This window comes from Drosophila teissieri, chromosome 3R, assembly GCF_016746235.2.
Source record: "Drosophila teissieri strain GT53w chromosome 3R, Prin_Dtei_1.1, whole genome shotgun sequence".
Taxonomy (NCBI): Eukaryota; Metazoa; Arthropoda; class Insecta; order Diptera; family Drosophilidae; genus Drosophila; species Drosophila teissieri.
This window is the reverse complement of record NC_053032.1, coordinates 27,109,658-27,125,048: the sequence shown is the minus strand read 5'-3', so window position 1 is coordinate 27,125,048 and position 15,391 is coordinate 27,109,658. Positions and strand designations below refer to the sequence as shown.

The window sequence follows — 15,391 nt, the reverse complement described above, 5'->3', positions numbered from 1 at the left end:
TGAAAAATTATTTAAATGCGTAGCGACCCAGCATTCGCAAATGTCAAGACGGAAAAAGGTCAGGCGACCGCCGGTTACGGGTGAGGGTCACCCAATGGTCAATTAAAATCGGTCTAACCCGGAATGACCCCACCTCCAAACAATTTTCGTACCAAATCGAACCATTTTTCACAACATGCTAAACAATGGAGCGCAAATTTCGGCGCGCTGCAAAAATCCTTCGCTCGACTGTTACAGTTTTCAATGTCGAGCCATAAATTTGACCCTAGCCACCCCTATGTGCCCTGTGAACTGGCAGCAGTCCTCCTTAAGGCGTCTTAGCCGTGACCCCGAATTGATGCAATTTCTCCCCCCCGCACATCCACATATCCACAGTATTCGCATTAATTTTAACCTCTGGCTGACGCTGACAAGGGGTCAGGATCAGAACGCTGGCGCGCGTTCCCAATTTCATTATCCATATATATTTTTATTTTATTTTTACTCTACTTTGTTTTATCCTGACCAATGGCCAATAGCCAATGGCCAACCCCCGATCGCCGCATCTGTAGCGCCGCAGGGGTCACGAAAGTGTGAAAATGTGGACTGATTAGACGGCACATCGTCCTGCGTCCAAGGACCTCTGGGGTGGGTGAGTGAATCCTCGAATATTTGGCGCTTATTTCCCAATGCCGATTGCCTAAGCTTGGGATTTGGTTTGGGTTTGGTTTTCAGATCCTCCGGACGCTCAACAATGGACATGGGTCGGGGCTGAAAAGTCCTTTTTACATTTGTCCAATGTCCAATGTCCAATGCCCAATGTCCGAATGCATTTCGCTGGCGACTTAGTGGCCTTAATTTCCAGCGAATTACGAATGTAATCGCGCCAAATGTTCGGCCATAAGGATCGCATATAATTTGTGGGATTTCAAGAATTTTCCAGGACCGTTACTTACGGATGGTGCATTAAAATGATTTTTCTTTCTATACTAAGTCTTCATTTTATTAAACGGCTTATATGTTTGAAAATGGAATTATAAAACTGTGTTCACATTTTTCAGAATTTCGTATGTATTTCACGGGCTTAATATTATTGTTTTAAACACTATGTTTGTTTACATGTTTCCCAGTTTAAAAATCTTATAAAAAACCTTAACATTTTTGTAATACAACTTGATAGGCTATGAACATTTTTAAGAACCTTAGAATACATGTCACTTTCGGGTTTTACGTTCATATTCATAAAGTTATATATTGCTTCGAAACGAACTGGATATTTTTCCTACAAGTTTTTCAGAATTTTCCAAGTAGTAAAATGGGAAAACAGTATAACCCTTCTTCACTCGCCTTAACCCATTGAATTCACCCAATAAACCCACCGAGAGCCAACATCGAACTTAACCCTTTCGCCTAATGACCAAAAATAATTCCAAGAAGATCGCGGCTTGTAAAAAGTGCAATGGAGTTTTTCGCTTAACCCGTTCTCCGGTGAGCAACTTTCTCGTATGCCAAAGGGTTGAGGAAGTAGGGATTTGGCCGTGCAATGAGGCTCACAGGACAAAAGGACACCATAAAAAAGAAACAACCGAGGCGTCATAAAGAACACAATGACGCCGACATTAGCTGGAAACAAAAAGAGAAGAGAAAACGCAAAGCACACAAATTGTGGGCCGTTTCGAGGGAAACTGGCAAGGACACTCACAGGATGCGATTTTTTCTTAATGGGTGAAAGGGTTGAGGTCGCGCACAAAAAACGGCAGCCAGCTACCTGCCTACACCACTGTTGGTCATAAAAAACTAAATATTTTACGATCGCCCACAGAAATGGGATGCCTTACGCGGAAGTGTGTTTTTTGCGACGTTTTTTAAGCTTCAAACACGATCGCTGGTACAATTGTATGTAGAGCGATCCGCTCTAATGACCATTAGACTCATGGATATTGTATCTCTGTGTATCTTTAGAAGTTTCTCGCGATTTTCCAGCTACTTTCATTGTTAATCGAAGGTTTTACCTGCCCAAAAACCAAACGGGACCGAAGCGAAATCTATAGAACAACATGCAAAGCGAGTCGCCTTCATAAAATCTCGTGGCGTGTCGACTGGAAATCCACCAGACGATTGTCCTGCGTGTCCTGCCGTTGTCCTTCGCACTTTTGTTTGGCCGCATAGCCAATTTTACGGCGTAACCATTAAGGCGGACAATGAAAATTAGAGCAACTATTCGCCCTGTCCCGGGACCTCTGCTCTAGTTTCCTTTTTTAATCCTTCGGTTTTTCGTGCTAAAAAAGGATTTACGGATGTTGGCCAAACGCCCGTCCACAGTCCGTCCTGTTTACCATAACATTTCGGCGGAATTTTCACCCAGCCCTCACGCTTTCGTCCCATTTTCGTGGGCGTAACGCGCGAGCACTTTTCGCATCTGATTTATGCGAAATGCTAATTTTTGCGGCTTCCTAAGGGTTCCGACATGCTTTAGAAGTGTGCAAAATTCGCCAGCGAATGTAGCAGGGATTTGCAAGTGTTTTTTGCTACCTAAGGAACGCAGGACTATTCGGTTTTTGTTAGGAAGGAAGCCACGAAGTGTCTAAGCAAAAAATAGATATACATGTATCAAACACATTTCTCTTTTTGTTCCAAACTATCTTCTTAAGATCAAATTTCCCATGTTTGAAAACAAGTTTGTTGAGACACTATAATGACCTTGTTGATAGGCATTAAATTGCTTCGATATAGAAATATTTATATTATATAATAGCAATTTTTTTAATCAGCTTGCAAAACTACTCTAGAAGTGCACTCTACTCAACAGTAGCGCATAAATCTAAGTAATTTGTGGCCAAACCAATTTGCACTTAAGATCAAAGAGCCAAATCGCCGTACAATAACCACACAAACCAAAACAGCCGAAAAAAGAGGATCCCCCTCAGAAGGGAAAAAAACCTGAAGTAAAATGGCAAATCATCCTTGGCATGAAATCAGCTTACGAACTCAAGGTGATATCTCAACAGGCCGCCAGGACAAAGGTCAGCCGAAGAGTGCGCCAAATCAAAACACAAAAAAGGGATCCTAATGAGATACGCACTCGAGGGGCGAATCGGTGAACCGCAAAATCCCAAGCGCTTGGCTGCACATCTTAGAGATACATTTGCATATCTGTGAGATGCGAAGATCAGGAGATAAAGATGTGCGGATCCGCCCTGTTGATCTGCCCAATCTTCCCCTCAAAGGATCTTCTGTTGAGACAGCGGCAGGCCAAAGGTTAAGGATAAGGATCATTTGCATACGTGGCATGGACTTTCGGCAATTAGACGATCATGATCATCAGCATGTTTGTGTTTGTCCCGATCACAGATGGGTACATACTCGTATGTATATCACAGCTCATCAATTAAAAGGTCAAGCGTGACGGTCCTTGGGATTATTTGTTATGTCCTTAACTTCAACTTTACATAACTTTGCGAAGGTAACCCTGGGTAGGATCCACACCCGCCCGCCTAAGCAACGCTAATCGGGCTGATTAGCGAACGCTAATCGCTCGGGACTAACTGGATCCTCCGGATCAACGGCGCTGATCCTGCGTGATCCTGGGTACTGCGTAATGTTGGATTATGTCCTGTGCAGCCGTACGGCGGGCCAACTTTTAAATCACTTTTAAATCCACATCACTCTAGTTCGAGTCGCACTTCTTCGGATGCGCGGATTAATGAACTGGGCGGGTCCAGGATTCAGGTAGCCACTCGCGTCCTTGTCCTTTAATCCTTTCTCCGCTAAGTCCGGTTGCAGTTCGTAATCCGGTTTGCCATCTCAACGTCAATGGCAGGTCTCTATGCCTGGCACTACCTGTTCCCGGAGTCGTCCTTTTGGCACATATTCCACTGGATATGTGAGAGCAACTTGTGTAATTTGCATTCCGGCGGCGTTTTGTTTGCTCTGTTGTTTTGTAAATATTGCTTTTACATTTTCCCCACCCCCTGCCAACGCCCTAATTTTACCCCGTTCCACTTTAGTTTTAGTCAAAATATCGCACATAAACATAAACAGGAGTTTGAATAAAATAGCCAGCGGCACATTAATTTCGAACGTAATTATGAATTTGTATGTATACGTTTATGCATATGTTTTCTTTAGAAGAACACTGATCCGTACAAATAATAAGTTATCCTTTGTACACTATACATAAAATAATAGTTTGAAATGTTCAAATCGCACTTAATTTATCATGCTTAAAGCGAAACCGAGTGATACTATAAATGATAACCATTTATTGCTAGCCATTATGCTTGTGAAGCTAACAAAGATACATTTTCCGAAATAAGCTTAAAAAGGTGAAATACACCCATTATGCACAAACTACCTAAGGGAGATTTTGAATTTCGGATGCTAATTGTGCCAAAGCTTTGGCCAAATTAAGTTAACACGCACAGCAACAGGAAAATGTGTTAAAGCAACAAGGAATCTCCTCGGCCCAAACTTTCCATCGGCCAAATTGCAGTTGGCTAAGTTGTTAATGTGTCTGGGCTTAAAGTTGCCCAAAAAACAATTGGCGAAGGCGCCCAATCCCCCCAACCACCCAACCTCCCCCATTTCCGCTCTCTCACTTTTGGGCCAGAAATCAATAATCAATAGTGAAGCGGAGATGCCAAAAAACGGCAAAGAGCCAAAAGGCAGCTGCAATCGGCCAAAATGCAGCGCCAAAAAATGCAAAAGGATACAATGAGCGGGTCAGAGCGAGAGAGAGAGTGGGTGAGTGAGTGAAAGAGCGAACGCCAATGCCACGACGGGGATGCTGTTTGCTTACTGCCGTTTGGGGGATGGGGAAAGTCACTCAGATTTACAGCTAGCATCCGTGTCCGTTTTGAGTGAGTTTCGTTACGATGCTCTCCGCCTGCTCTCTCAACTCAGTTTCTGCTGCTCCGTGTAACGGCTCTCGTGCGCCTTTGTGTTGTTGCACTTCTGGCATTTGTTTTTGCTTTGCAATTGAGATTTTAGATTTGAGTTCTTTTTTGCCGAGTGCACTGCGGTGAGGAGCAGATTTTCAACTATTAGAAGAGCCCGCTGAGCGCGAGTTTAGTCAGTAGTGCTCCGAGTCCCGAAAACGAAAGTCGCCAGCATTGACAGGCAGCCACTGAAACACAAAAATAACCAAACATCCAAAGGACGAAACGTAACTGCTATCAAAACAAATATTGCCAATAAATACAATTAAACTTCGTGTGTGTGCTAAAAGAAAACAAATTGCAAAAAAGACTCTTGTACCCGAAAACTTATATTTTTTGGGAAAGACCACTTCCCGCACATGCGCGAATTCCGCGAAAAAGAAAGCACAAAAGCGAGGCCCAAAAAATAGACAAAAACGAAGAGCAAGGAGCCCCCACATCGCCGCTCCCCCTCGCACGCACTGTGCGTGTTGGTCTAACGGTAACCGTGCCGCGGTCAAGCGAGAGAGTGGGAAAGAGAGAATCCGCGAGCGAAAAGCGAAAACTTCCGTTCCCGGTTCCCGTTTCCAAATTCTCCCGGAGAATTGCACTTGGACTGTCCCCAAGGTAAGTAAATTGGCGTACCTAGTATCCTAGTTTTTCATGTGCATTCGACCTCCAATAAATCGTAAAAAACACATGTAGGTGGGAATTCGCAAAAGCTTTCCGCGGATAAACAAATAAACAAGAACAACAAATCGCTTTTGTGGGAGCAAATGCCAAATTGTTGGGGTATCCAGCAATATACACAGTTTTCCAGAGGATTTATGAACATACGTTCTGTAAATTTTAATAGAGTTACAAAGTTTTATAAGCCTGTTTGAAGCTCTCATTTTAGAATACACATTCTGAATATATTAAATATTATTTAAATTAGTTGTTATAGATTTTGTGATAGAATTTCAAAAGAGTTATTTGCCATTATACACTTTGCTTCATGCATTTTATTTTATTTATTCAGGCTAATCTGATAACTGATAAGCATGTTGCTTATTCTTTGTTATAATCACCTTTAATCCCAAGTACTCAACTTTCTTCTACTTTCTGCACTTCTGCCTTCTCTTCTTGTTGTTTGTAATCGAGTGCTTCCTTTACTGTCTAACCTTAGAAACACAAACAAGAGAGCTCACACACACTCACAGACACAAACACACACACATAGGCAGTGGTAAATCATTTGCTAAAAATGCAAACGGCAAAAATTCTAAAACAATATTTTAAAATCTGTCTGGCTTTTGGCCGATCTTCGGATGAACTTGTTTTTTGCCCGCGCTGTCTGTTTTTGCCCAGAACTGCAGCGTATATCCAACCCCAAGCCCCCCACCACCCCCCTTCACCCCGCCTAAATACCGCCCCTGGCCACGCCCCCCTCTACGCCTGACAGCTAATTTTATTTGTTTACATGTCGACTTTCATGTTGTTTTTTTTTCGCCTTCCTGCGCCGCCCCTCCCAAATAACCCCATCAGTTTTTAGCATTTCTTTTCGCTCTTCTTTCGGCAAATGCATTTTCGACTTTTCTTTTTTAATAATTTAAATTTAGACATCGAACTATAATTCAAAGTCAACGTGGCAATTTTTTAATGGCAAATAGTTTGGCACTTGCCAAAATGCATTTCAAATATATATTAAATACACCTATGCGAACGTTGGCCGTTGGCGGTTGGCGGTGCTTTTTTAGTATCCCCATCGTCGTGGGCAAGATAGTTTTGCAGAATTGATTGTCAGTCGGACAGTTTTAATGTTTGCTGACAAAAAGAACCGAGCGCAAATCAAACAAATGGGGCTTTGTTAGGCGCATAAAAATAAATATGCACATATTATACGGGATATATTTATAAACCCCAAATGACATTGAATCACTTCAGCAGCAGTGCAGTTTTCCCTAAACGAATGCAGCTCCAAAAACAAGATGCATCTCACCAGGCACAACAACAAGTTGTTCTAAGCCAACAACAAAACGACTGCAAATGCATATGCATATATGTTTATTCTATATACCAAAGATACATACATGCATATGTACATATACGTATATTCGTTTGTTTGCAGGCATATCCTGCTCTTGGCTTGCTTTTTGTACGGATTTTTCAACAAAAACATTTTTTGTGTGGCGCATTTTCTGCGTTTGCGAATTTTTCCATTTTTGCCATTTTCATGATATTTTTAGAGGGGTAAAAAGGGGGCGGTGTTGGGGTGGTGTGGTGGAGGGGCGCACCAAAAACGACTAGCACATGTTTAGTTTACTTTTGCAGTTTCGGTTGCCTGGCTGCACTCGTTGTGGCCGACCCCACCAGTCCCCCCTCCCACTGCCCCACTACATTGCCCCCTTCCGCCCCTTGGCCCACGCCCCTGCCCGGCGTAATATTAATTTTACACTTGGCCTTTAGTTTGGCTTTGTTGCTGTTGTTGGGCATGGCACAAAAAAGCCCAGACGAAAGGGGAAAATTCTCTTTGTTTCATAGTGCACACACTTGCACACTCACACACTCGCACACTCGCACAGCAATTAATTTTGGCTTTCTTTAAAAATATCCACAAAAGCGAATTTAAATAAATATGCTAAGCTTCATTTTGTGTGCACTTTCTGTTTCCTGAACCATCAATTATGCCCAAGTATTGTAGATATTTTAGCTGCCAGATAGCACAGCACCATCCCATTCCCATAATAATATTCCGTATATGCCCCATACTCGTTTTGCGTTTTTAATAATATTTACTTAAAAGCACAAACAATTGGCCAAAAATGCAGCAACTGCACAATTTTTCAGCGTGAAATTGGAAATTCAAAAAAAGTAGGCAACTGCGGTAGAACAAGCAATTTTAATGCGAGAATTATTTGAAGAACTACGCAAATCAAAGTGAAATGTCTAGCGGAAAATTGTTGTCAGGAAAATGTTTTTCGATAAAAATTTTTTTGATGGGTGGAATTATATAAAAAGTTAAGTGGAAAAATGTGTAATAATTATACAGCAAATATTATTATATATTTCTAAAAAAGAATTCATGATATTGCATATAGTTTAGTCAGTCCTGGTATTTTTTAGTCCTGCGAGTTTTCCCGCAGGTGTTAGCACTTCTGATCCGTTGATTTAGTTAAATCCCGCAATCCTTTTTCACTTTTTATTATTAACTACGAAACTGCCCTCGTTTGCTGCCTACTTCTCCAGCCCAACTTAATCCCCATAGAAAACCGAGGGAAAATTCGCAGCTCGCTGCTAAGCTGGCCATCCGCTAAGCTCCCGGATCATCCAAATCCAAGTGCGCGTAATTTTTTGTTTCTGCTCTAATCCAGAATGGATCAAGAGCGCAATCCTCAATCCGCGATCCGCGATCCGCGATCCTCGATTCCCGATCCGCGATCCGCGACCTGTACCTGACTTCCCGTCACCTCTGCCCATCTAATCCCTTGACGCGTGCGCCCGTCTACCTGAGCGATATATAAACTAATGCCTGTTGCAATTGTTCAGTCAGTCACGAGTTTGTTACGACAGCGACAACACAGCAGCATCAGCGGCAGCAGCAATATCCTTGCAAATCCTTACGAAAATCCCGACAAATTTGGAATATACTTCGATACAATCGCAATCAAACGCACTGAGCGGCCACGAAACGGTAGGATATTGTAGCCATTATCCAGTGTCTCCATTTTGTTCACAAAATCACTCAAATCCCCTTCGGAGGGTGGGTGCCCAACCACCCCTGGCATATTTTTTGTTAGGGGTGGTGTGGCAAGCACAAAAAAAAAAGAAAAACGAGGAAAAATAAAATGAAAAACAAGCGAAAAAAGAGGAAAAAACTCGACGCAGGCGCAGTGAATGAATATAGCCACTAACCCCACTCTCTCTGTTTTTTTCACATTACAGCCGTCTAGAGCCGCCAAGATGCAGAACTGGGAGACGACAGCCACGACCAACTACGAGCAGCACAACGCCTGGTACAACAGCATGTTCGCGGCCAATATCAAACAGGAGCCGGGTCATCACCTCGATGGGAATAGCGTGGCCAGCAGTCCGCGCCAATCGCCCATTCCCTCGACCAATCATCTGGAACAGTTCCTCAAGCAGCAGCAACAGCAGCAGCATCAGCAGCAGCCCATGGATACCCTATGCGCCATGACCCCCTCACCCAGCCAAAACGATCAGAACAGCCTGCAGCACTACGATGCCAGCTTGCAGCAACAGTTGCTGCAGCAGCAGCAGTACCAGCAGCATTTCCAGGCAGCCCAGCAGCAACATCATCACCACCACCATCTGATGGGTGGCTTCAATCCGCTGACGCCACCTGGTCTGCCCAATCCCATGCAGCACTTCTATGGCGGAAATCTGCGGCCCAGTCCGCAGCCCACGCCCACATCCGCCTCCACAGTTGCCCCCGTTGCAGTTGCCACTGGCAGCAGCGAGAAATTGCAAGCGCTAACACCGCCCATGGATGTCACACCGCCCAAGTCGCCGGCCAAGTCGAGTCAATCGAATATTGAGCCCGAGAAGGAGCACGATCAGATGTCCAACTCCAGCGAGGACATGAAGTACATGGCCGAGTCCGAGGACGATGATACCAACATTCGGATGCCCATCTACAATTCGCACGGCAAGATGAAGAACTACAAGTGCAAGACTTGCGGCGTGGTGGCCATCACCAAGGTGGACTTTTGGGCCCACACTCGCACCCACATGAAACCCGACAAGATCCTGCAGTGCCCGAAGTGCCCGTTTGTCACCGAGTTCAAGCACCACTTGGAGTACCACATCCGGAAGCACAAGAACCAAAAGCCCTTCCAGTGCGACAAATGCAGCTACACGTGTGTCAACAAATCCATGTTGAACTCGCACCGCAAATCGCACAGTTCCGTGTATCAGTACCGTTGTGCGGATTGTGATTACGCCACCAAGTATTGCCACAGCTTCAAGCTGCATCTGCGCAAGTATGGCCACAAGCCCGGCATGGTTTTGGATGAGGATGGCACCCCGAATCCCTCGCTGGTCATCGATGTCTACGGCACGCGTCGTGGTCCGAAGAGCAAGAATGGTGGACCAATTGCCAGTGGAGGAAGTGGCAGCGGCAGCCGGAAGCCAAATGTTGCAGCTGTCGCTCCGCAGCAACAGCAATCCCAGCCAGCTCAGCCAGCCACTTCTCAGCTGAGTGCTGCCCTGCAAGGATTCCCCCTGGTTCAAAGCAACTCTGCTCCTCCGGCGGCATCTCCAGTGCTCCCGCTGCCCGCCTCTCCTGCCAAGAGTGTGGCCAGCGTGGAACAGACGCCCAGCTTGCCCAGTCCAGCCAATCTTCTGCCTCCTCTGGCCAGCCTTCTGCAGCAGAACCGCAACATGGCCTTCTTCCCCTACTGGAACCTCAATCTCCAGATGCTAGCTGCCCAGCAGCAGGCCGCTGTCCTGGCCCAATTGTCACCACGAATGCGAGAGCAACTGCAGCAACAGAACCAGCAGCAAAGCGACAATGAAGAGGAGGAGCAGGACGATGAGTACGAGCGCAAGTCGGTGGACTCCGCCATGGATCTGTCGCAAGGAACGCCGGTGAAGGAGGATGAGCACCAGCAGCAGCAGCAACAACCGCAGCAACCGCTCGCCATGAATCTCAAGGTAGAGGAGGAGGCCACGCCGCTGATGAGCAGCTCGAATGCCTCGAGGCGCAAGGGACGCGTCCTCAAGCTGGACACTCTGCTTCAACTGCGATCGGAGGCCATGACCTCTCCCGAGCAGCTCAAAGTACCCAGCACACCCATGCCCACTGCATCCTCGCCCATTGCCGGCCGCAAACCCATGCCTGAGGATCACTGCTCGGGAACCAGCTCGGCGGATGAGTCCATGGAGGCGGCCCATGTGCCGCAGGCCAATACCAGTGCCAGTTCCACGGCGTCCAGCTCAGGGAACAGCTCCAATGCCAGCAGCAACAGCAACGGCAACAGCAGCAGCAATTCCAGCAGCAATGGTACCTCCTCAGCGGCTGCAGCTCCTCCGTCCGGAACGCCGGCGGCGGCGGGCGCCATCTACGAGTGCAAGTACTGTGATATCTTCTTCAAGGACGCCGTGCTCTACACCATCCACATGGGCTACCACAGCTGCGACGATGTGTTCAAGTGCAACATGTGCGGCGAGAAGTGCGACGGACCCGTCGGCCTCTTCGTCCACATGGCCAGGAATGCTCACTCCTAAGTTCCCCATTCACCTTGTTATTATTATTTATCACTATTATCACATAATCGTTGTCCAGAATTGTATATATTCGTAGCATAAGTTTTCCAAACATTATTTTGTTGTCGAAAATTGTACATAAGCCAATTAAGCCGCTAATTCTAGACCTAAGTTTATCTAACTATCCTAACTGTATCGAACTGTAGCCACCTTTCAATCTGTCTCTAAACTCTCTTGTATTTTCGAAATCGACTAAAAACCCTGAAAACGGTTTAAAAATTATCATAAATGCATGGAGAAACGTAAACCTAAGTTAAATCTAATTTGTAAGTCGAGTCAAGCGAAACGAGCAAACGATACCAACAGTCCAAAGTCAAATTAATAAAATATAGTTTATAACATATACATAATGAGTATGTTTTATAAAATAATTATTTAGTCTTATTTAACCTATACATACATAACACATAACACTCAGTTCTTTCTCTGATATTCTCTCAGTATTTTGTTAGTTGAAAGCGAATTCGAATCGAACGAAATCAAATCAAATAAATACAATTTATTCAATATAATTTCACAAGTTTTTACTTTTATTTTGTTAACCTTTTGGCAATAATGACAATATTTTCGATGCAACTGAAACTGACGAAAGAAGAAGTACAAATTTAGAGATTTTTAATGAGTAGCTAAGATGCACGAAATCTGAGCAACGGATCAAAATTAGTATTTAACCCATAAAATCTAAGTCGAGGTCATGAATCGAATTTCGAGACTTAAGATGTGCGCCCAGTGTAATCCGAAATAAATCCCTTTTTAAGTGAATTAAACTAGTCTAAGATTTGCCCACGAAATGTTTTTATGCATCAACATAATAAAGATGAAGATATTATTATATATGGCGTTTTTCAATATGGTTCCTATTTGCTTACTATAAAAACTCATTAGTATCCTGGGGATTCCTCTAAATTTGACCATTTACACATATAAATAGTGATCTCCAGCATATTATAATGTGACCCTGACCCAACCATATGTCCAATAACTGACCAATGGAACTGTCGACACGCGATCTTTAAACATGATTTATCGCAAGCGATCACCCTCACCAAAAAAGCAACTGAATATATTGGGAAAATGGTAAGTATGTTTCATCTTTTCAATTGAGGAACTGCTCCATCATGTGCTAAATACCCAAGTTGTTAGATGAAAAGGAATAATATACAACAGAATTTGTGTGCGGGCGCAACCCAACAAATTGGACAATATTCTGCTTTCTTTCTTCACATTTCTATGCATCGAATTTTGATGGATTATTGACGTTTTGCGTGAAAACGCACAATTCGCATTGCATATGAGAGGGGCATTATATAATAATGAAAAACTCATGAGCACGCGCTGGAGGCTGGAGGAGTTGGAGGAGTCGGAGGAGTGGCAGGAAGATGACGCAGCAAGGCGTCTCCTTCTGGGATCTGGGATGACTTGGGATCACTTGGGATCGATCCTCGGAATCTTGGGGTTGGCGCGCATGCGTCGAACGCACTTCAGCCAAATGGCGCGTGGACGAGGGGGAAATTCCTTCGATTTTCGGGTCTCGAGTGGAAATTCGGTTTTATAAAAATAGTTTTCTCCGGGCTGCTTCTGATTGGTGGTTGAATACGTGCATGCCGAAGGAATGCACTTCTCTTGATATTAATTCCATGTAAATTTCGTTTAAATGCCGTTTTTCCTCATTAAAAACTTTCCAATAATTGATATTTATGGCTGAAATTAATTTCGATCGGAGTCAAGGGTGCGGATGGTTTAAAGCCCCTGATCTTATCGCAAATTAGATTTTGCATATCCCCTTAGATTAAAGCCAGAGCCAGAAGGATCTGCAGATCCTTGCTCATTTGAGCGAAGTTAAGTTGGCCATTTGCCCTTTGTACCGGATGAACTCCTGGCTTGTGGCCACCGCAAGCGAAAGATGTTTATCGAGGAAGGAGTCCCTGCCGCATTGTCCTCATCTGAGCTAACGATCCCTAGTTTCTGGTTTTGTTCCTGGCCTCTTATCTCAGCTTGTGGCTTTGTAGCATCTTTTTTCCTTTCTGCTGCCGGTCATTGTTTGCGAATAGACAAAAAAATGCAGCAGAGGAGTGGGTGGAGGTGCAGCGGCGAGTCCTGGCCACTTTGTGTCCTGGGAGTTCTTCAAATAGTTCAATTGCCCGTCTGCTGACCATTTGAAAGGTGTAATTTTGGTCCTGTTAGGGTCCCTTGTCTTATGTTCTCGATGCAGCTGCCTTCGCCATCCACCTTTCCCAGCTATTGACTCACCTTTGACCCCCCAACTCCGATTGATCAGCAGGACACGCGTATGGCACGCTTTCACAATACATATTTTGGGCTTTTACCACTGCCACAACTCAATCGGCAATTATCAATGAAAGCTAAGTCTAGAGAATTATGTGCACTGGGAAATTAGAAAAAAATATGTTTAATATATCCTAAAATAAAAAGTTTTTAAATAAGAATATTTTTTTTATCATTAGCTTTGTTATACAAAACATTTTAAAGAAAACCATAGAATTCTTAAGTTTTGAAGTATGCTTATATATATTAGAATAAGGATATTTATTGGAAATTAGATTATTAATCTACGTTAGATGTCACGTCTGTGACCTAGTAGTACTGCTATATTAAACGAATTTCATACATTTTCCCTCAGTGCATGTATAAATAATAGTCGCTTGGGCACATGTACATATATCCCACAGGGCTAAGCAACGCCATAAATAGGGTATTTATGTTTAACCACCACCCCGACTTCGCCATTTTGGGATGGGGATGTGATGCGGATTTGGTGTGGGTTACGGACTGAGTTTTTGGTTCCAACGGTGCACGATTCGGTGGCCATTTTTAGCGGCAGTGCAGTGCCACTAAAAATAACAGAAAACCAAAATAGCAAATATTGAAAAGGGGAAAGGGGTTAACAAGGGTTTCCACTCACCCAAAAATATATACGAGTATATAGTACGTTATTACTCGGGGGGTAACAAACATGTTGTGGGTGTTTGGTTGATTGGAACGCGTCCGGGGTGCCCAATGGCCACATGCAGGATCCGATGCGATCCGATGATTAGCAATCCAACAATCCACCCCCGCAAAGTCAGCATCCTTCGATGAGCTGTTGATTGCATCAGTAAAAGCCGGCGCCCACATTCAGGCATCGAAACTCTCCGGCTACTTTTTTCCACAACTTTACGCATTTTAATTATGAAAATCGCCAGGGCCGGGATGGGATCAGTGCCGGGTACCCGGATCAAGGGACCCGAGCCAGCATCTGTGTGTGGGTTAATTATGAGCGGCGATCCTTTCGACGTCTCAAGCGTGACGTCATGTGCGAGCCACCTTAAGGATTTGTTGAACCCCCGATAATTTATTTCTGTAAACAGCATTTCGCTGGAATTGTGCCCAGAATGGCAGTGTGAGGGAGCGCATCCTTTCACCTCGTCCAACAGCTGACCAGCGTTCGTCCTGCGAGATTGAGGTGGGTGTAGCGAATCCTTAAGTGGTCAACGCCGCTAACGAGCACTAAGGATGTGCTGACCATCTGAGTTTTGGCATTCGACCAATTTATGTGCGTTTGCCTGGAGGTGAATTACGACAGATTTTCCGAGACGCGTGGCCGGTATCTTACAGATAAAAGATGTATACCTTATTATTTAATTATTATTATTTTTAAAAAAGTAAAATAGAAAAAACAATAATGATTCAATAACATCTTATAACGAAGTATTCAGAATGCATCTGAGACCTACTGAGTCCGTAAAGTTTGATAAAGCATTATAATATTCGTTCTATCCTAAAATACGTTTCAAAGGAATTCACATTTAAAAGCAACCCCAACCCCAATTAAAACAGCCTTTCAACTGCCATTATGCATGCCCACCATGATAGTTAATCATTCTAGTCGACAACAATTCCACTCAGCCGCAAAATTCCAAATGCAATTCAAAGGCAAAAGCCAAAACTAATTGCACTGAATCAGTTGATGAATATGCAAAACTGTAGAAAATTAAAGCCGTGTTGAGCACATCTATAAGATAATAATGATGTTGATGGTGGTGGTGGTGGTGGGGTTTATCGTATAAACTGAATAGAGAATGGAGATCCATGAAGGAAACACCGGTCCATAGGGAAATAAACAAAGCGGATAACTAAGGAAAACTCGCGACAGCAAACAGCGAAAGTAACAAAACAATTTTTACAGTTCGGCAAACAAAATGCGTCCATCGTGTCCACTCCGCATGTAA

The 15,391-nt window shown here is 44.1% G+C and overlaps 1 protein-coding gene across 1 annotated transcript; it reads left to right on the top strand.

The window, feature by feature from the left end:
* The first annotated feature begins 5,066 nt into the window (after positions 1–5,066).
* Positions 5,067–11,507, top strand: LOC122619136 (protein hunchback). The gene is made up of 2 exons (XM_043795877.1): positions 5,067–5,522; positions 8,820–11,507. The coding sequence occupies exon 2, from the start codon at positions 8,838–8,840 to the stop codon at positions 11,121–11,123; it is 2,286 nt and encodes a 761-aa protein (XP_043651812.1). The 5' UTR covers positions 5,067–5,522; positions 8,820–8,837; the 3' UTR covers positions 11,124–11,507.
* Positions 11,508–15,391: the final 3,884 nt, after the last annotated feature.